The 22,842-nt window shown below is 38.5% G+C and overlaps 3 protein-coding genes across 4 annotated transcripts; 2 read left to right on the forward strand and 1 right to left on the reverse strand.

Moving 5' to 3' along the window:
• Positions 1-1,685: 1,685 nt before the first annotated feature.
• Positions 1,686-7,562, reverse strand: mtch2 (mitochondrial carrier homolog 2). The gene is made up of 13 exons (XM_056233827.1): positions 7,419-7,562; positions 6,445-6,529; positions 6,210-6,316; positions 5,388-5,411; positions 5,078-5,134; positions 4,797-4,854; positions 4,649-4,700; positions 4,503-4,562; positions 4,228-4,321; positions 3,963-4,010; positions 3,324-3,391; positions 2,944-3,019; positions 1,686-2,490 (listed from the first exon to the last, which is right to left on the reverse strand). Exons 1-13 carry the CDS (start codon positions 7,503-7,505, stop codon positions 2,404-2,406), a joined length of 903 nt encoding a protein of 300 aa, XP_056089802.1. The 5' UTR covers positions 7,506-7,562; the 3' UTR covers positions 1,686-2,403.
• Positions 7,563-10,451: 2,889 nt separating this feature from the next.
• On the forward strand, positions 10,452-18,439 carry c6ast1 (six-cysteine containing astacin protease 1). Its single transcript, XM_056233832.1, is given in 10 exon segments — positions 10,452-10,552; positions 10,888-10,976; positions 11,067-11,097; positions 11,205-11,270; positions 11,502-11,654; positions 11,738-11,855; positions 12,371-12,530; positions 12,532-12,550; positions 12,760-12,841; positions 18,010-18,439. Coding segments are annotated over 9 exon segments (834 nt in total). The 5' UTR covers positions 10,452-10,552; positions 10,888-10,904; the 3' UTR covers positions 18,143-18,439.
• A 1,995-nt stretch (positions 18,440-20,434) lies between these two features.
• Positions 20,435-22,842, forward strand: npsn (nephrosin). Of its 2 annotated transcripts, none has more exons than XM_056233829.1 (9): positions 20,435-20,538; positions 20,671-20,701; positions 20,780-20,842; positions 20,981-21,133; positions 21,213-21,330; positions 21,437-21,615; positions 22,013-22,094; positions 22,213-22,334; positions 22,524-22,842. In XM_056233829.1, the coding sequence occupies exons 1-9, from the start codon at positions 20,473-20,475 to the stop codon at positions 22,526-22,528; spliced, it is 819 nt and encodes a 272-aa protein (XP_056089804.1). In that variant the 5' UTR covers positions 20,435-20,472; the 3' UTR covers positions 22,529-22,842. The 2 variants fall into 2 exon arrangements, with proteins under 2 accessions (XP_056089804.1, XP_056089803.1); XM_056233828.1 differs by having other exon boundaries at positions 22,530-22,842.

A 22,842-nucleotide genomic window follows, 5' to 3' on the forward strand; every position in this document is an offset into this window, starting at 1 on the left:
ATGGGCTTCTCCCTCGACTTTATGCCTCCACGTCCCACCGATTGCCAGCAAACTTCTACTCCTGTCTGTACGGTAATTTCTCTACTGTGCGACAGAGAGTCGCGTGTTATGACGCAATCGTTAGCCTATTTGTACAAAAACTGCTTCTACGGGGCCATAACGTAAGATACAAGGTAATGGAGCCTTTTATACATTGTCGTGTTTCTTTAGAAATAAACAATGGACAAATGGAGTCTTTGAACGCCTCAGATGTAAAGTTATTCGCTGTCAAAGTGACGCCAAAATGAATGGGAGTCAATGGAATGCTAACAGCAGGTGAAGGCTTGCTAGCCAATGGCGGCGCCCGGGGAGACTTCAGTTTCCGGCTGGTGGATTACCCCCTTGCGTAGATCAGAGATATTAAGGGTGTACTCACACTAGGCACGGTTGCCATGAACCGGGCCCGAGTACGATTGTCCCCACTCCCCACTCCCCCTCTGGCCTGCACTCACATAGGGTTTCAGCATTCGTGCCGGAGCACGCTTACGTCATTATGGTGCGTGCGACGGTTTCGGGATAAACAAACAAGAAGAGCGGCGCTCTCTGAACACAATGAAGTCCATCGCTCTGTTTTCTTTGTGGATAATTTTGTGTCGTTTGGTCCACGGTGGTCCACAGCCTGTTGTTAAACAGATGCGTCGCCTTAGTGGCGCGAACATTTTCACGTAATCGTGCTGCTCGTATGAGGAGGTTTGCAAGGTACCAGCTGAAGTGCAGCAAGGACTTTGCAGCTTTGATTACGGACTGTGTTGGTTTTGGAGCGTCGCAAAACCATGCCGCCACGCGTCCTGTTCCGTGCTCCGGCACGGTTAGCGCTCACACTGCATGCGAACCGCGCCCGAGTCCAACTGAACCGTGCTCTGGCCCACCTCTTCCAAGCGGGCCAGGGCCGGCTAATCGAGCCGCGCCCGGGCACGGTTCGGAGCACTCACACTAGTCAAACGAACCGCGCTTTGGTGGTCAAACGCACTCGGGCACGGTTCAAACTGGCTAGTGTGAGTACACCCTAAAACCCTTTTCAGGCCAGTACTGATGGATAGAGAGACAGAATAAGCAGCACTCAGTAAGTTTTACAAATAAAAAAGAATCGTACTTTTTAAGAGAGTTCAGATCAAATGTCCAACTGATCCAATTTGACCAAAAAAAAAAAAAAAAAAAATCTGAGTGCAGTAAATGTAGCCAAAAAAAGCATATTGATGTACAAAGCCATATAAATGTACCTTTCATTTACGTTTTACATAATACTCAATGTAGACATGACAATTAAAAATGTAGCTTAACTACTTCAGCTTAGCTTTGGTTGATACTAATAATTTTATTTAATGCATTTTTCACCCCGCAAACATTTTACATTATCAACCAATTGGCAAGACCCCCTGTTGAAGACCCATTGTTAAATCCATAATTGCTAATACATAACTATTTAATAAATCATCCCCCGCCTGCATATTCTTGCTCGCATCATAGGTAAATAATATGCTATTTGCAGTTCTTGTTAGACTGCATTTCATTTGCCCTGTATTTGTTTTCTGCACAATGACAATAAAATTAAAGATGAAAGAAATACAATGTTACAGATAGTTGTTGTATGTTTAGCACTAGTCTGTTGTGCAGATGATGGACAGTTAAGACACAAAGACCAAAAAAAGCATTCTCACATTTATTTGGGTCCATTTGAATGTCGTTAGAAATAAAAATTTCAACTGTTTCTGACTGGAATGAAGCTCTGATGGAGATGTGGGTGGAAGTCGACATCCACACCAAACACTGTCCAAAACTCACTCACTGATATGAAGCCACAGAGGCTTATGTGTCAAAATTACCAAGGTGACGGTCAAGCTCAGCAAAGTTATGCTAAACACATCAGGTAGACAATACAGTGGCTCAAAGTGTTGCATAAACTTCCTCTCACATAAACACAAGTAAGTCTGTTATTAACAGGACAGATAATTTCTTGTCTGTCAGTCAGTCAGTGCATGAACCAGTAGAGACAAACACAGATCTATAATTACTGACGAGCATTATGGTCGAGCAAAAAAATAAAACAGTTCTAAGGGGCACAGATAATCAAGAGCGCCCTCAAGTGCGTCGCTGAAATTATACTGCGATTTATTTTACTTGGTTATGTATACAAATCCCTGGGTATTAAAATAAAGCTCTTCATGTTTTCAAATCAATGCAAATCACAATGTAGTGAAAAGGTACTGATAAAATTAACAGTAATAATCCTGGAGGCTGATGCAGACTGATTATCAAAAAAAGTTTGTCGTCTTAAACAAGTGCATACGAAGGATTTGGAGTCCAACTTTGTGGGTCATCTCAATTATATTATCATAATTATAGACTATGCTGATAGCTTCTCATTCAAAAAAATCTCTTCTGCTCAATGGCATACATCTTCCCGGCAGGCAACTTCCTGAAGAACAGACTGTTGCCTCTGCTCATGTTGCCCTGAGACACACAAGGAGAGAGGGGGGAATCAGAATTAGATTATCTGACAGTTTCTTCAAATGGTAACAATTTCTAATAAATCTGTGAAGTGTTTTAGGTAGGTAGTAGGTCACTTCTAGACATAGTGGTCAACAAAATATTCTTCTCTGTTGCTAAAGATGTTCTGCCACTCATCCAGTCAACAGATGAACTTATTTGGATGACAAGAGAAACAACTTCAGCAACAGGAGAAACAGATCCAGCTGACTAGAATAAAACTCTTTTTGGTTGTTTTATGCAGTCACGTAGTTAAACTCATTACTACAGTAGTATGGTGCTTTAATTCTATTAGACATTTAACTCGATTAGCCTAGTCAGATTCCAATTAACATTAGATGGTCATTAGCAGAAGAACGGAGACATTCAAGAACAGTTAACAAAACTCGAATCCCCATTTAAAAAAAAACTGCTCACCTCTCGGCTCAGGTGACCCCAGCAGTGGAGCCAGTTGGGATAAATGGCAGCATAAGGTGGCAGACCTCCAGCCAGCCTGGGTCAGATCAGGAGAAACATTACTTACAAATTATTATCTGTATACCTGCATTAATCTTAAATATGGTAAGGATTAGTTCAGAAAATACAGGTAGCCTACATGCCAGTAGAAGTAGTGTGATAAGTAATTGATAACTATAGTTACAGAACCTGATCATGAGGTGAAAGCGTTTAACAAGTTTAAGATTAAAAGCTTCTCATGAAGCTAAGAAACCAGATCTCTGACTATTGACTCACTAGGCATGCAAATCTCCTTTAATGCCATTCACAAATGCTTCCACAAGTCACACAAAATCCCTTACCCACAGTTATTTACTGCCATCAGGTTGGACACCAATACAAATGGATACGTCAGCATACTTGCAAAAAACTGAGAAAATGTCACAAAAAAAAAAAAAAAAAATGTTAGAATGAGAGCAATAGCAAAACCTATTCAGACAATCAAAACAACCCTCTACCAACACATTAAAAATAGAATCACCATTGGCTAGTACTTTTTTTTTTTTTTACTCGCCAGACAAACACAGACCCACATATATAAAGCAAAACATCTTTCTCCAATTAACTCTTTCAGCTGTCATCTGGTTTTCAAAAACCAATAATTGTCTTATGTTTTCTACTTCTATATTTTAATTTAGGAAAAACACTTCCATTTATTCCACGCCTTGATAAATGAGCTTGGCATTATTTTCCATCAGTCCAAGTCTTCTAATGAGTAGGTGCTCTAAGCGCTTACTGGACAGTACACAAAATATATCAGTGCTGTGAGTAAAATTACTGGTGAGCTATTGATTGACAGACATTATTTAGTCTCTTAGCTCAAAATTTGGTAGAATATGCGAATGATTCACATGCTTTGTAGAGGGTGGTATCAAAACAGAATCAAACGATACTTTGCGCTTCCCAGTGATCATGTGAATAGCTCGTGTCAGATGACTTACCCCGGTCACAGCTTGAGAGCAGTTCTTGATCTCTCCTGTATGACTCGTCTGAGATAGGCACAACAGGATAATCGACTTACATACACAATGCAACTATGATCGCTACATATGTACAACTGTTGTTCTAGCAGAACACTATGCAATGATGAAACAAATACAGAAAAATGAAAAGTATCTCACATACTTATAAAACTGAATATTTGTACAAATCTAGGTTCCAGATGCTTTATTGTTCATACATGAGTTTGTGTGTGTGTTTACATACCGAGTCATCTATAGTGTATGTGTTTATGAAGTGAGCAAGCATGTTGCAGATCCACAGGGAAAGAGCATCACCCAGTAAACGAGGAATGAGGCCACTGTGGGTTGACAAACACATAAACAGTGAAGTTAAAGATAGTTTGGATCAGTTGTAAAATTGCCTGACAACACTCAGGAAAATGTTTCATGTCAAACCCATTCAATATTTTATTTATTTAGCACTTAAAATGACTAGTACATTTGTGAGGTTTGACTGATTTTGAAACTGATTGCACTTACGCAAAAAAACCCAGCATTCCCTCTTCCCTGTAGATGGTAACTATGGAGTCAAAGACGCCACTGGAAGAAACAAACAAAAAAAAAAAGATGAAATTTGTGATGCAGAGAAGAAATCGTGAAATCCCAGTAGAAAGAAAATGACTGACCTGTATTTGGCTTCTCTACCAATAAATTGGACCATGCATCTGAGAGTGATCACTGCATAGAAAAAAGACAACAGTGACATTCACAGATTGAGAGAAAAGTGAGATTCAAATCACAAAACATGTTACTTATTGTATTAACTGTATTTACCATGTAAAGGGTGCGTGACAATTGTAGCACATGAGCGTGCAATCATCTCTTTAGTGGTCTGAGAGAATAAATTAAATGAAAGGAAAGTAGAAAAAAACATCAAAAATACACACAAAACATTTCAGATTTCAGACAACAATGTGCAAACATGACAGCTTGTTTTGAAATATTTTCTACACGTGTCATTCAGTCACATCAGACTTGTGACCATGTGAACAGGCCTCCGCTTACATACAAGGCAGCATAAGACCCAGTCTGAAATTCTGCTTTATGCGTCTCACCTCATTTACTACATGTTGCAGAGAACCATCCTCTGCTTTCTGGCTGCTTTTCACCATCTGAGAGGGCGAAGAAATGAGATGCATGCTATTATATCACTGCCAAAGTTTAAAAGAAAGAAAGAAAGAAAGAAAGAAAGAAAGAAAGAAAGAAAGAAAGAAAGAAAGAAAGAAAGAAAGAAAGAAAGAAAGAAAGAAAGAAAGAAAGAAAGAAAGAAAGAAAGAAAGAAAGAAAGAAAGAAAGAGAGAGCATGTGCTGGACTGAAGCACTAAAATAATACTTCTGCAAACATGCATGTGTTTGTGTTCCTACCTCAATTTTTTCCTCCTGGCACTTCTGTGGGTTATAACAAAAGGTTAGAGCCAGATAAAAAGTATAAATAACCTCTGCTCAACTGTGCCCAGCCAGAAAATTACAAAAGTCACATTGCAACAGTCTGAACAGCACAGCCAGTAACACTGCACAGATCAAAGTTACAGAAACCTAACTAAAGGCTGGAATACGCAACATTACTTTTACAAAAGGCATCATACACTTGCTGACTTAATGTTACAGAGAAAACTGGGCATCATACACTAAACGACAGGATGTGTAATCCTTGAACTTCCAGACTTTCAAGCCATTCGAAAAACACAACAAACTCAAACATGTGCCTCGTTGCTATAGGATATGAAAACAATGAGTTCTAAAATCAGCTAAAAATATCAAACATGTTTGAAGACCTCCAAATGAATGGAATCATAGTCAGAAGCTTCAAAAACAATTAAATAATAATAATAATAATAATAATGATAATAATATACAGTTTGTGTTCATCATACACTACATAATTTTCTGCTAAATCAATCAATTCCTACTTCCCAAAATCTGGTGAATGGCTATGACTTTCATCAACTACCCGCTACACATTCAGACGGCAAATGAGGGGGGAAATCTGGGGAAAAGTAGTGTATTCCAGCCTTAATTTACATGCAACAATCCTAAAAGTTCTCTGGTATCTTTCCTACAATCAATACATTTTTAGCATATTCTGTATGATAAAATTCCTTTCCATTTCTGTTCTTAGCAGACACTTTCTTATCAAAGAGGTCTACAAGAAATAAACCTCTGAAGAACCTGGTGTGCATTTCATACCTGCAAGACTTTACTGTGGACAATGGTGCCAATGGTCCCAGCACAAAGCCTTGGAGCGAGACCCTTAAACAGGCCTGATTTCCCATCGATTTTGATGATGTGTTTGGCTGAAAGACATAAATGAAAGCATAAGAAATGCATGCATTTTTCAGATTTTTTTTTAATTATATTGGAGACCTTATAGATGAATGGCAATGTATACACACTGTAGAAGCAACCATTCGCTTAATCTTACCATATGCAAAGAGCCCTGGAAGCTGGTACACTTGTCGACCAAACATATTCCTGCCTAGAGTAGGAGGAAGAGGTTCATGTCCAACCTATATTTGCAAAGATACAAATAAGTTAGTGTGCCATTAAAGACAGGTGTGAAATTGATACACAGTATATTTCAATGTCCCTGAAAGTAAACATGTAGACACGAGGCAGTAGTATTGTTACAATATCTGACTTGGAAGAAAGACAGTCTTTTATAATATTAAAATACTGTGAAAACATGTCACAATATATCAGAAGTAAACAATGTGAAATTGGGTATATAAACCTCATTTAGATTTTAAAAATAAGAAAAGGCTTATTATGTTATTTAGCAGAATCAATTTTCTTCCACTTTTACACAAAACAAATGGGGTGACATCTGTGTTTGCCTACTACACCATAGATACATTTGTTATCAGACTGCAATACAGTGTAAATGTAAAGCACACCGCCTTACTGGTATTACAATAACCTGCAGCAACCTTAATCAATGCCCAGAAAGACAGACGTGCTTGCTTTACCACAACCCTGAATGACACCAGACACTGATGTGAATATGCAGTTCGCGTTGTTTCCAGGGGGCATAAGTTATACATTACAAAAGTATGAGTTGTTGGTATATGTGCTAAAATTGCTATAAAAATTATTCCTGACAGACCTTAAGGTTGACCTTTCAGAGCATTAACTCACACATTAGATAGACAGCGGTCAGTAACGCTGATAAAACAGTTAATAATGAGCATTAACACCTTTATCCCTGTGCACACAGTACTGCACACAAAAATGCTCGTGTCTGAGAAGGAAATATTACCATATAAACAGGTAGCTAACTGTTAACAAACCAACTGGCTAACATTTATCAACATGCTATCGAAACTGCTCGACAGCAGCGCATGTGCAGTCGAGAACTTGCTGCTGCTGTCATTTTTGCGTGTAATATGTAAATCTTACCTGAACTAAAACCTTGATGTACATAAGAGGGTGGGAAAGGACTGTCAGTCCAGACCCAAGGAGGACTTGGCCACATGTGTCCGCCATTACCAAGACAATCCGAAACGTCCCCCTCCTTGACAGAGGTTGGGCCTTGAGCGTTGGTAATACGCACAAAACAATGTTGCCAGATCTCAAAAAAAAAAGAAAAAAAAAAGTATTACAATCTAAGCCTAAAATAAGCAATTTTCCTCACGAACAATAGGCCTAAACAGTCTCAGTTTTTGCACAGACGATGACTGCCAGATTTCCTTTAATACTTTACCAAAAATAACAAATGTTTCGCATTCAGCCTACAACCATCTAATGAAATTAATGTTTTTCTCTCGCCCGTGCCAACAAACCTGTAGACATATAATGGGGGTAAGTGAGTGAGGGGCCGGAGAAAGCTAAAACAAATTCAGGGGATTAATCATGATATTATGTAGAAATCTCCTAGAACCGCAGGTGACGACAGTGGTCGGTCATACTTTCGTGCTGTACCCAAGTAATACCCTTTTCGGGAAAGAATAATAATAATAAAAAATAATGCAAAAAACCGCATCAAATGTCCTATATTTTTAAGTGACTTATTAAAAAACAAGAACAAAGTCGCTTATAAAAAAGCGGACATGGCAACAAGCGATGACGTTCCTCGTTTACATTGATCACCTGACTGGAAGCTTTTTCTTCGTTATCCGGGCCGGCAGGTGGCGCACTCTTACATCACATTACAGGCACAGCTAGCTGTATGCTAGAGAAATTAGCCCTATGTGAGTTGTCTGGGTACCTGCTGCGTTGCGCAATGCTCATTGAAGTAAAATGGAAGTATTTTATGAACAGATCGAACAACGCAATGAGAGTTCTTTTCATTTACATAGTCGAGGTAAAGGCTGCCCCAGAGCTGGACTGCCTTATGTAGTTCTGTGCCTGCTTCAAAGTTTGCGTAAACAGGCAATGTTTTATCAATGCTGCACTAAAATATGGCCCAGACAGCCAGTGCAGTGGCAGCGCCTGGGCATGTAGGGCACGTGCAAATGGGCCCGGACCGATTGGGGGCCCACCGCCCAATAGATCGAGCATCGAGGGAATTCATTTTTAATTCGTGGGCCGGCCTCAATAAATATTTTTTTTGTATGCATGTGTCATGTGCAGTAATTTCTTGTGTGTAGCTATTTGTCATTTTTTTTTTAATAGCGCTGTATCGCCGCGCGAAATTAAAAATAGACGGTGTGAGAGGTTAGGCTACTGTTGCTTCAGCAGAGAGCTCATTTTCAAAACTGAAGCTAATAAAAAAAAACTACAAAATTGAGGCGTACCATGTCGCAGAACAGACAATCTTTTTCATTGAGAATGCACGAAGCCATGAATTAAACACCAATGAAGGAAGGACATCGTGGATGAATTTGCCGAAAAGGCTTAGAGAATGCAACTAAAGTTTTGTGCTTTTACATTTTTGGCTGCTGTGTCAAGATCAGTTGTGTTTGCATATGCAGTCGCCTTGGCCTAATCTATTATTGACATTGGCTGAGCCTAGGTTATTTTAGATTTTTTTTTTTGTTCCGTTCTGGTTATGAAATGTTCTTGGGTAGTGTGTGTGTTTGTGTGGTATTTTTGATGTGCTACAGTGAACGTCTATAAATGTCTCTTCGAAGTAGGCCTACTTGGAGAGCGGGGTTAGAGGGGCCCGTTCAATTTATTTTGCATATTGGCCCGTGACTGACTTACTACGCCACTCAGCTCAGAGTAGCTTTAAACTTTGCAATTTTCATGACATACATGCTGTAGGTCTATATTTTAATTTTAAATATTTAAATTTCACGTTTCTGTTTTATAATACTTTTGTATTTAGGCTTAAAACATTCTTTACATAATTTATGAAAACAAAGACACCAGCGAAGTAAATGAAAAAGAATTTAACAAAGTATTAAAGGCCATCCCCAATGGCATAATAATCTTAACTAGATTCTCAGATGTATATATTAATAATACAACCTTACAATCCTTAACTTTTTGTAAATGGTCTCTCCTTTTTTAGTAAAGGTTTTAATAACAATTTTATAAGAAATTCCTTTAATGTCGGATCCAATCCTCCATGTAAATCACAGCATTTGTGATTGCACAGCATTTGGACATTACTATCAATATGTTGTTTCTAATAAAGTAAAAAATAATGTATACAATTATTCATAGATGTTATCCTGTAAATGCAGCCATTGGTAGATATATATTCATACTGTTTGTGATAAATTTACTTTTTGTAACATCATTTGAAGATCTGGAACATTTATTTTTGTGTTTCCCCTTCTTAAATTTTTTTTTTGACTCACTTTAAAATAGACATGACAAAAAAATTAAACAGAACTCTTAGTTTGGAACCTCGTGACATTTTACTTCGTTTTCAAAACCCATATTTTTCTGAAAATTGTTTTTATATTATTAATCTTTTAATTATTTTCGCAAAGTTTTATACGACAAAACTAACTATATATATATATATATATATATATATATATATATTACCTTTTATAACACCAATCTCACACTATACTTCTAAACTTTTTCAAACATGAGATCACATAACAAAAAGCTTATAAAAACAATAATTTTTAAAAGCTTTTCAAATTCATGTAACTGCCCTAATATTATATTGCATTTTTTTTATCCCAGTATTTTTTATTTATTTGTATTTATTATTAGTTTTATTTTTAAATTTTTACATACATGTTCATTCTATATTTTAGTTGTTGTTGTTATTCTTTGTTTGATGCACTCTGAACAACTGTATCACAATGCCTTGTTTTGTTAAAAGGATAAAAGACCAGTGAAATCTTAGCTGATTTCTCATTATAAAGTTAAAATGTGTTTATAATTTTGATGCAGTATTGGACTGAATGGGTTAATGCTTATGTGTTATAAGCCTGGTGCTCAAGCTACTCTTTCATCAGACAGAACTGTTTATCTGTACATCTCTGGATAATTAAGTGGTTTCATAAATCGTCTGAGATTGTCTGTACATTCTAATTTGACAGGAGGTGGAATTAAATTTGAATGGAGAGCATTTAAGAGACTAAGCAGGGAGCTGGAGTCATTCTGAACATTTACACCAATGTGAGGTGAGTGTCTTTTCTGTTGATCTCTTATTCAACAGGTGTGATATATACAGAAATATTTATAATATGGGTGATCAGAGGATGTTTCAGTTTACATTTCAGAATGCAAATGTGATTTATCAAGATCTAACTGACAGATAATTTAAACAATCATAATGCACATATAGGCCACATATAGGCCTATGTGAAAAGGAGAATCCAGCTTTTTTTCCGGGGCAAATCTCCACTTACCAAAAAAAAGAAAGAATGAAAGCAAACACCAAAATCTAAGTCTGATATACCCATTTACTTTTCCATTATAAATAACAAATTTCCTTGCCCCACATGTATCTGTAAAGGATCCAGAACAGCTTTCATGATGTTCCTGTTGATGGTGGTCATCTGTCTTCTGCTGGGCTCTTTTCAAGCTCAGAGTCGTGCTATTGAGGTAAGAACAGACATAGGTAATAGGTGAAATGGAAAGCAATATCAGTAGCAGCCTCCCACTGTGAACGCTTTCAATTTTTTTTTTTTACAGGATATCTTTGGAAAGAGCTCTGAGGAGATTGGTAAGAAATTATTTTCAATAATATGACTTTGGCCATGAGCAGTATAATTAAAATCTTTATATTTTACTGTTTTATTAACGCTTTAATAAACTAACAATGGTTCTCAGATAACAGCACTGAACAAGATGTTAAATCTGTGTCAGCTATAATCGAAAGGGCCAACAAACATGCAGGTAAGCGGACATGCTATTTGTTGAATGTGTTTTTATGTCAGCCGCTCAATAAAGAGAGGACATTGATCATTAATAAAGAGATGAAAGGAAATAATATTATTAACTATCCTTGATGAGGAACGTAACATCTTATTTTGTATCTTAGTACTTTTGTAATTTTGTCAGCACTCCAGGGCTGTTCCTTCTCTGTACAAGCAGAGTGAGTGAATTTCTGTGCTTTATACCATACAGGAGAGGGACTGAATCAGCCCTCGGTCATGTTTGGAGACATCGCTGTAGCAACAGGCTTAGAAATAGCAGATCCATGCACAGCTCGTGGGTGCAAATGGCAGAGAAGCAAAAGTGGAAAAGTCCTTGTGTCCTATGTCATCTCTGATGAATACTGTGAGTGACAGCTCTTAGCTCACTCAACCTTGTACTACAACATAACTGTTCAGGCCATTTTTCATATCTGAATTCTCCAACAGCCTCCCAGGAGAAGGATGTAATTTTTCAAGGCTTGAGATCTTTTGAGGAATCGACCTGCATTCGCTTCATGCCTCGCACAAATCAGAGGGACTATATCAACATAGAGTCTAATTCAGGGTAAAAATAAGTTTTTTATTTATAAAACAATTGCTGTTGCTCTATATTTGTGCTTAAAAATTTACTGTATAAATTGTGATTTTTAAGATTTACAGATTTATTTACTGCAGACTCAACCCAATATTGTTTAGTAAAATGCAAATGTTCCATGAAATCAAATTATTATGCTAGCCTACAACTGTCTATCAACAGGAACAATGGCCACATGCTTAGTACACTTCAGATTGAATCTGTTTAAATTTACATTTCGTTTTGTATTAAATTAGTTAAACTCAACTACATTTAGTCGAATAAAGGCTTTACATAGTATGATTTTATGTCAGTACTGTAAATGTTATGCCTGCATGGGGAAGTGGGTGACGCTCTAGGCTTGTTTCCTGCTGGTTGATACTGGCATGAGGAAGCCACATACTGTAAATGCAGGTTCGTCCAGGAGAACTGTAATTGTAGTGTGTGTGTACTGAATTCTACATGTGTTGTTTGAATCCTTCCATTATGCTTGATCTGATCTATAGGTGCTTCTCTTTTGTGGGCTGTCGCATTGGAGGTCAGACTGTGTCTCTGGACCGTGGTGGATGCATCTCCCTGAATATAGTGCAGCATGAGCTGCTTCACACGCTGGGCTTTCACCACGAACACAACCGCAGTGACCACGACAATCACGTCCAAATCCTTTTTTAAAAACATTATTCCTGGTATATCTGATTGGTACACATTTCTTCAGCAGGTTTTGTTCTATTGTAGTTGCAAATTTTCTCAATTAGGGTAGAGAAGATTTTGCTGTTAAATGCAGCGAAAAGTCTCTAAAGTTTGAGTTTTTAAGCAGAAATAGGAGATTAGAGAATTTATTGATTTTTAATATGACTGAATATTGTTCTCCTTTGATTGCTATTCACTGTAATAGGGCAGGAGGACAACTTTGACAAAATCAAGACTAAGAACCCAGAGACTGCCTATGACTACAGCTCTGTGATGCCCTATGGAAGGCAAGTTTTGCTGTAGTTTAGTCACACAAAAACTATATTTTTATATACAGTGGGGAGAACTAGTATTTGATACACTGCCGATTTTGCAGGTTTTCCCACTTACAAAGCATGTAGAAGTCTGTCATTTTTATCATAGGTACTCTTCAACTGTGAGTGACGGAATCTAAAACAAAAATCCAGAAAATCACATTGTATGATATTTAAGTAATTCATTTGCATTTTATTACATGACATAAGTATTTGATCACCTACCAACCAGTAAGAATTCCGGCTCTCACAGTCACAGACCTGTTAGTTTCTCTTTAAGAAGCCCTCCCGTTCTCCACTCATTGGGTCTCATTCATGAAACATTCGTAAATATACGAGTAAATAAATATGAGAGTGATTTGCACGTAAAGAGACCTTCCCGAAAACTCATCTCCTGATTCACAAATACCTCGTAAACGTCAGATGTGATAGTGAAATGTGTGTGTGTGTTAATGAATTCCAATCAGTCGTAAATGGGACGCGCGTGCACGCTCATTCTCAATTAACATAAATCCCACCCATTAAATCCGACTGACAACTATATATGGGCATCATATTATGACACCAAACAAAGGATTTCAACATGTCTTCTCAAAAGCGAATGAAAAGGAAAAAAATTTCAAATGCAGAAATCGAAGTTTTATTATCAGAAGTTCATTCAAAACACCACATTTTATTTTCAAGTGTAGGCTACATAGTGGCGTATCAGGTCCTAGAAAAAGGAAGCTTGGCAGCATATTACAGATGCAGTTAATGGAGTTTCATCTGTTAATCAAACAGTCACAGAAGTAAAAAGAAAAACCGTATGTAATTACTATATATAATCTTTTTTTCAAAATGCTGTGTAAATATGTACCCAATTAAGGTGAATTAAAATGCAGCCTTAGTTATTAATGAGCAAAACGTTCAGATGTTAAACTCACTATTTACGCGTGGCTGGGAGCAGGTGTAGATTTCTTTCGTACCAACTAACATTTGGAAAATACGAACATTTAAATGAATCCGAAAATTTACGCCAGAACCACTTTACACACGATTTACACAAAAATGAATTCTGCTCGTGTTTCATGAATGAGACCCATTACCTGTATTAACTGCACCTGTTTGAACCCGTTACCTGTAAAAAAGACACCTGTCCACACACTCAATCAAACAGACTCCAACCTCTCCACAATTGCCAAGACCAGAGAGCTGTGTAAGGACACCAGGGATAAAATTGTAGACCTGCACAAGGCTGGGATGGGCTACAGGACAATAGGCAAGCAGCTTGGTGAGAAGGCAACAACAGTTGGCGCAATCATTAGAAAATGGAAGAAGTTCAAGATGACGGTCAATCTCCCTTGGTCTGGGGCTCCATGCAAGATCTCACCTCGTGGGGCATCAATGATCATGAGGAAGGTGAGGGATCAGCCCAGAACTACACGGCAGGACCTGGTCAATGACCTGAAGAGAGCTGGGACCACAGTCTCAAAGAAAACCATTAGTAACACACTACGCCGTCAAGGATTAAAATCTTGCAGCGCACGCAAGGTCCCCCTGCTCAAGCCAGCGCATGTCCAGGCCCATCTGAAGTTTGCCAATGACCATCTGGATGATCCAGAGGAGGAATGGGAGAAGGTCATGTGGTCTGATGAGACAAAAATAGAGCTTTTTGGTCTAAACTCCACTCGCCGTGTTTGGAGGAAGAAGGATGAGTACAACCCCAAGAACACCATCCCAACCGTGAAGCATGGAGGTGGAAACATCATTCTTTGGGGATGCTTTTCTGCAAAGTGGACAGGACGACTGCACCGTATTGAGGGGAGGATGGATGGGGCCATGTATCGCGAGATCTTGGCCAACAACCTCCTTCCCTCAGTAAGAGCATTGAAGATGGGTCGTGGCTGGGTCTTCCAGCATGACAACGACCCGAAACACACAGCCAGGGCAACTAAGGAGTGGCTCCGTAAGAAGCATCTCAAGGTCCTGGAGTGGCCTAGCCAGTCTACAGACCTGAACCCAATAGAAAATCTTTGGAGGGAGCTGAAAGTCCATATTGCCCAGCGACAGCCCCGAAACCTGAAGGATCTGGAGAAGGTCTGTAATGGAGGAGTGGGCCAAAATCCCTTCTGCAGTGTGTGCAAACCTGGTCAAGAACTACAGGAAACGTATGATCTCTGTAATTGCAAACAAAGGTTTCTGTACCAAATATTAAGGTCTGCTTTTCTGATGTATGCAATAAAATGCAAATGAATTACTTAAAAATCATACAATGTGATTTTCTGGATTTTTGTTTTAGATTCCGTCACTCAGTTGAAGAGTACCTATGATAAAAATTACAGACTTCTACATGCATTTTAAGTGGGAAAACCTGCAAAATCGCCAGTGTATCAAATACTAGTTCTCCCCACTATATATATATATATATATATATATACATATATACACTCACCTAAAGGATTATTAGGAACACCTGCTCAATTTCTCATTAATGCAATTATCTAATCAACCAATCACATGGCAGTTGCGTCAATGCATTTAGGGGTGTGGTCCTGGTCAAGACAATCTCCTGAACTCCAAACTGAATGTCAGAATGGGAAAGAAAGGTGATTTAAGCAATTTTGAGCGTGGCATGGTTGTTGGTGCCAGACGGGCCGGTCTGAGTATTTCACAATCTGCTCAGTTACTGGGATTTTCACGCACAACCATTTCTAGGGTTTACAAAGAATGGTGTGAAAAGGGAAAAACATCCAGTATGCGGCAGTCCTGTGGACGAAAATGCCTTGTTGATGCTAGAGGTCAGAGGAGAATGGGCCGACTGATTCAAGCTGATAGAAGAGCAACTTTGTCTGAAATAACCACTCGTTACAACCGAGGTATGCAGCAAAGCATTTGTGAAGCCACAACACGCACAACCTTGAGGCGGATGGGCTACAACAGCAGAAGACCCCACCGGGTACCACTCGTCTCCACTACAAATAGGAAAAAGAGGCTACAATTTGCAAGAGCTCACCAAAATTGGACAGTTGAAGACTGGAAAAATGTTGCCTGGTCTGATGAGTCTCGATTTCTGTTGAGACATTAAAATGGTAGAGTCAGACTTTGGCGTAAACAGAATGAGAACATGGATCCATCATGCCTTGTTACCACTGTGCAGGCTGGTGGTGGTGGTGTAATGGTGTGGGGGATGTTTTCTTGGCACACTTTAGTTCCCTTAGTGCCAATTGGGCATCGTTTAAATGCCACGGCCTACCTGAGCATTGTTTCTGACCATGTCCATCCCTTTATGGCCACCATGTACCCATCCTCTGATGGATACTTCCAGCAGGATAATGCATCATGTCACAAAGCTCGAATCATTTCAAATTGGTTTCTTGAACATGACAATGAGTTCACTGTACTAAAATGGCCCCCACAGTCACCAGATCTCAACCCAATAGAGCATCTTTGGGATGTGGTGGAATGGGAGCTTCGTGCCCTTGATGTGCATCTCACAAATCTCCATCAACTGCAAGTTGCTATCCTATCAATATGGGCCAACATTTCTAAAGAATGCTTTCAGCACCTTGTTGAATCAATGCCACGTAGAATTAAGGCAGTTCTGAAGGCGAAAGGGGCAGCCCATTCTCATCCCTAGGCGTCATGAAACTGACGCCTTGGGAATCATTTTGACCATGCTTCAATATTCGACGCTTTAGGCACCCTTTAGCGTCAGTTACATGACGTGATCCTAGGGCGTCATCTCACTGACGCTTTACCTTTAACGTCAGTTAGATGACGCTATCTAATCCTAACCCTACCCCAGACCTAAACCTACCCGCGTCATCTAACTGAAGCTAAAGGTAAAGCGTCAGTGAGATGACGCCCTAGGATCGCGTCATGTAACTGACGCTAAAGGGTGCCTAAAGCGTCGAATATTGAAGCATGGTCAAAATTGTCATTTTAGTGACGCCTTGGCATGAGAATGCGTTGCAAACACAGTATTAGATTGGTGTTCCTAATAATCCTTTAGGTGAGTGTATATATATATATTAGGGATGCACCGAATCCAGGATTCGGTTTCGGATTCGGCCGAATATTGGGCTTTTTAACAGGGTTCGGTTTCTGCCGAACCTTAGAATTTTTTTCTACCGAACCCTAGGCTTGCACTACGCGCGCTACGTCGATGTCACCCTGCCGTTGATTACGGGAAGGTGTTTACCTTAGGCTTGTTCAACTTGAACCGGCGCTGCACAGACCGATTGGTGAATGACATCAGAGTATCATCAGTATGACATCAGAGCGAATAGAGAGCAGACGGCTCCTTATGCTTTTGAAATGCTCTCGCGGTACTTTGATGTCATAAACCGATCGGTCTGTACAGCGCCAGTTCAAGTCAAACAAGCCTGTAGTAGTACGCGTTGTGTCAAGAGGACTCACGGAGGCGACTGGCATCTCACAACTCGCACTTTGGCAATCAAACTCGTGTAACTGTCTGCCACACGTTCTACCGTCCACAGCGTTACTTAACAAAATAAGATAAAAATGAGCATCAAACAGAAATAACTCGCATACTTGGGGTGTTCGAGGCGCACGGCACATACAATACAGACTGCAGACAGTTCAATAGGGAGCGCGCAGCTCTTAAAGGCTTAAAGGGGACACATCTTATTTCCACTCGTTACAGTAGGTGGACCGTTCGAATGCAGTAGGCTGTGAAAAAAGTGAAAATGGAACTTTTGAGCAGAAAAAGTGTTGTTTAGCAGTACTTTCAGTCAAAAGAAGGCAATTCAAGACAAGTCGAGCTACATGTTCAAATTGCAATGCCAATTTGTCTCATGGTGGCAAGGACTCTAAACAATACAAATCATCGCTGCTGTTAAAATGCATAATGTTGCTTATTCTTTTTTTTTCTTTCTTTTTTTACAATTAAAAATCCACGTTGTTTACTTCATTAATGTGTTTACTTTGTTAATGGACTGAGGATGAGAGTAGGATTCGGTATTCGGTTTCGGATTCGGCAGAATCTTAACCAGTGGATTCGGCCGAACCCCACAAATCTGGATTCGGTGCATCCCTAATATATATATATAATCTTCTCCAAAACGTCTGCTAGGGTTGTAACTACTAAACAAGTGTGCGTCTGGATTGTGTTTGATACTGAAGTGTTTGTGTGGTTTCAGGTTTGCCTTCTCCAAGAACAGAGAGCCAACCATCATCCCTATTCCTGACAATAACGTGTCTATTGGCCAAGCTGAGAAAATGAGTTCAAATGATATTCTGCGTATTAACACACTATACTGCAGTATGTCTTAAGACATTCCTTCTCTTATTAATTCATTTAAAAGCAATTCTGAAAGCTTTGTCAGCATAGGGTGAAAATGCTGTCTTCTTTGAATTACATTGATTAGGAAATGCATTTATATTTTGTATGCATACATGTTTAATTTTTCAGAATAGGACAAAACTTTATCTGGGTTATTATTTGGAAAACTTTGAAAAATGACATTTCACTCCTCATGGAGGACAAAATATTTTACAGATTCAGTTTAGGAGTTTGTGATTAGCGTCATTTTACAAACCATAGAGTTGGTGCTGTTTTTAATTCAGTTTTTAAATCATTTGAGGGTTGCAACTTTTAGGTAGTTTGGCATGTAGATGAGATTGACAGCTGAATAAAATAAATAAATATTTGTCTATCTTATGGTTTGTGTGTGAGCTGGTGACGAGCCTTCTGTTTGTAAGCCATATATAGTGTCTCCTACATTGAAAGGTTGTGCAAGGTCCTCTTCTTTTGAAATGAGGGTCTGTTAAATGGTGAAATGTGATGGAGCAAATGTTTCAGATTAATATAGAACCATATAGTTTGTGCAAGGCATCTTTTGAAATATTTCCACATCCTCTTTACGAAGAAAAGGTCAATCACTTGACTCAACATCTGGTTAACAGTAGACCAGAGAAAAAAAAGCTTCCTCTTTGTAAACCAGGTTTGTGGTCTTCTGTGGGGAGGGATTGCAGTTTGAAAATGTTTTCCAACAGCTTACAACGTAAAGATATGAAGAAAAATAGTTGATTGTTTTTCTGTCTCAATAACAGTCTACAGACATTTACCTATAGAAATAATTAGTTTGTAAATGGAGCTGAGTGTTTTCCCAAGAGTGGATCTTTATTTAAAAATATATAAATAAATAATCAAATATTATTTCACTCAATTACAAACACCACTGTGTATAATTTCTAACAGACAAGGAATGTGTATATTTATTTTATTTTAAGTTGATACATTTTTTAAATAAAATGTGCAAAATTATGTATTATATTAATAATAAATTATATAATAATGTTCATTAATACACTCTGTACACTTTAAGATGATCATCTGAAGTTCAAACTGTGCATCAGAATGGGAAAGAAAGGTGATTTTAGTGACTTTGAATGTGGCCTGATTGTTGGTGCCAGGCGGGCAGGTCAGAGTATTTTAGAAACTGCTGATCTACTGAGATTTTCATGCACAACCACCTCTAGGGTTTACAGAGAATGGTCCAAAAAAGAGAAAATATATAAAGAACGGCAGTTCTCTGGGTGAAAATGCCTTGTTGATGCCTGAGGAGAATGGTCAGACTGGTTCAAGCTGATAGAAAGGCAACAATAACTCAAATAACCACTCGTTACAACCAATGTCTGCAGAAGAACATATCTGAATGCACAACACGCTCAAGCTTGAAACAGATGGACTACAGCAGCAGAAGACCACACTGGGGGGCACTTCTGTCAGCTAAGAACAGGAAACTGAGGTTGCAATTGGAAAAACATTGCCTGGTCTGACGAGTCTCTATTTCTGCTGCGACATTCATATGCTAGGGTCAGAATTTGGCTTAAACAACATGAAAGCATGGATCCATCCTGCCTTGTATCAATGGTTCAAGTTGATGGTGGTGATGAAATGGTGTGAGGGATATTTTATTGCCACACTTTGAGCCCATAGCACCAATTGAGCATTGTTTAACATCAGAGCCAGCAACAAGACAGCATGAGTATTGATGAAGAGTAGTGTTGCTGTCCATCCCTTTATGACCACCATGACCCATCTTCTGATGATTACTTCCAGCAGGATAATGTGCCACGTCACAAAACTCAAATCATCTCAAATTGATATCTTGAACATAATGAGTTCGTTATACTCAAATGGCCTCCAAAGTCACCAAATCTCAATCCAATAGAGCCCATTTGGGATGTGGTGGAATGGTAGATTTGCATCATAGATCTGCAGCTGACAAATCTGCAGGAACTTCGTGATGCTTTCATATCAACATGGACCAAATTCTTTGATGAAATGCAAAATGTCATGAAAGATATTAAAAATTTTAGGAGCCATAATAGGAAAGGGTACCTCCTCTTGTGGATTGGCAGACATCAACCCTACAATTTATTTACAACATTACAGCACAAATAAAAATCATTAATTCTAAACTCAATGACTCATTTAAGCGTTTGTATAAGCACATTTCTGCTTTTAAACCATGGTATTTTAGCACTTGATTCATGAAGGCTGGGTTATTGCACAGAAAAGGAAGTTAAGGCTCTCAGAGGAGTATATAACTGTCAGCCCTGTTTGACTCAGACCATTTTCTCAGAAAGCTCTCATCATGTACTTGGTGGTGGTCATCTCTCTACTCCTGAGCTCTGCTCCTGCTCAGAGTCGTACTATTCAGGTGAGAACCGACAACAATATGTCATCAATATCTGAAATGTAAAATGATAACATCAGCGTCGTCCCAATGGGAGCGGCTTTTCATTTCTAACCACTGGTTTCTAATACACATTTGTTTGAAATTCTAAAACAGGATTTAATTGAAAAGATCCCTGGGAAGACTGGTAAGATGCCCAGAAAGAAAAAAAACTAACTTGTAATTTTGTAGTGTTTTATTAATAATTTACTGATTCACATCTCAGGTAACATCACAGAGAAAGATGATATACCAGTGTCAACTATAATTGAAACCAACAAACATGCAGGTATGAGTTTGAAGGCTATATAGGCACATCTTTTGTGTAGCGGTTCGTGGCAGATTCCTTGGCTCACCTCATCCTTTAAAACATTATATCACCAGAATCAACATACTGAATTATTGTGCATTATTCTATACCACGCAGGACTGGGACTGGATAAGCCTTTGATCATGTTTGGAGACATCGCCGTACCAAGCGGGCTCCAGAATGCAGATCCATGTACCGCTCGTGGGTGCAAATGGGACAGAAGCAGAGATGGATTAGTCTATGTGCCCTACGTCATCTCCAACCAGTACTGTAAGTGGCAATGTTAACTAAATTAGATATCATCTCATCGGTACCACATGTTATGTTCAACAGTCTATTTCTTCCACAGCTCCACAGGACATAAGTGTGATTAAAAGAGGTATGCAGTCCTTTGCAGAGGTTTCCTGCATTCGATTCGTACCTCATCAAGGACAGAGGAACTTTCTTCACATACAGTCTAATTCTGGGTAAATCTCTGGATTCAGGGCTCCTTTCTATTCAATTTCAGTTTTTATAGTAAATGTGCTTTCCCTTCAGATAAATATACAACCTGATGTGTTATGTGGTCCACAGATGCTATTCATATTTGGGGCGCCAAAGGGGAGGGCAGGTTGTTTCTCTCCAGCGTTTTGGGTGTGTCTATCACCAAATTGTGCAGCACGAACTCCTTCATGCTCTCGGGTTCCATCATGAACAGAACCGCAGTGACCGTGACAAACACATCCAAATCCTTTATCAGAACATCATTCCTGGTATTTTTGTTTAAAAATTCTTTGGAGAAATGTTTGAAATTATGCGGCATTCTGCTGGCAAACCTTTACAGAGCATGAGTTTTAAAAATGAGAATTCCACACATAATATGTATTTAAAATATATAATATATAAATAATATATTGTATATATAATAGTACTGTATATAGAATGGAAAGTAAGTAAATTAATATTAAGAAGTGATTAAGACTTAGAGATAAAGATAAAAAAAAAGATAAAATGGAACAAAAAAATAAGAAAACTAAATGCAATATTACAAAACATTGCATATTACATTTAGTCACAATTATTACATAGTCTAGACTCGATTAAACTTCACTGTGTTTTTACCAGGTTTACATTTTCAGTCGTTAATACTTTCCTGTGCCTGTGTAACAGAACAGCAGCACAATTTCCGTAAAGTAGACACCAACAATCTGGCTACCCCCTATGACTACAACTCTGTGATGCACTATTCAAGGTAAGCGTTCTTGTAGTTCAGTGAAATTTTGGGGAATTATTATTATTATTATTATTTGGACATGCTAAAAACGTAGTAAACCGTTTTCACTGTTGTTTCTTTATGTGTGTGGTTTTAGGTACGCTTTCTCTAGGAATAATGAGCCAACCATGATTCCCGTTCCGAATGCGAAAGTTGTGATTGGTGAAGCTAAACAAATGAGCCCCAATGACATCCTACGCATTAACAGACTCTACTGCAGTACGTTCAGCTTTCCTGTCATTTGAATAAAAAACATAATTTGATATTCCGTGCTGAAAACTCCACCTTAGACCACTATGCTAAGCATGCCTAGCAGGCTGGTGGTCTTTATAGTGGGATTTATTTTTAACTCTTAATCACAACAAAATCGTGTCTTTCATTCCATATTCATTGCTTTTTTTTTCTCAGGTTGAGAAACTGCTGCCGGGCTGTATGAAGAACGTGTCTGAAGGAAAAGTTCATCCATTTTTTGTTTCCTAGCATTCTTTTTTAAGCTTTCCTTTTTGCACATCATAGTGTCAAATGATTTAACTTATTTCATTAACATCCTAAAATCAGAAATCTCTCAGTACTTAAGATAAGATAATGAGAATAATGAATGATAATAAAAGATAATAATGTTCCAGTATCAGATGCTTGTGACAAATCAACAAAAGGAGCAAATAATGTGAACTTAAAATGTTCTTTAAAACAAGTAAATAAAAAATCAAAATCAACACCCCTATGA

Source organism: Rhinichthys klamathensis, unplaced genomic scaffold (assembly GCF_029890125.1).
Source record: "Rhinichthys klamathensis goyatoka isolate OS25496 unplaced genomic scaffold, OSU_Roscu_1.1 h1tg000378l_1, whole genome shotgun sequence".
NCBI lineage: Eukaryota > Metazoa > Chordata > Actinopteri > Cypriniformes > Leuciscidae > Rhinichthys > Rhinichthys klamathensis.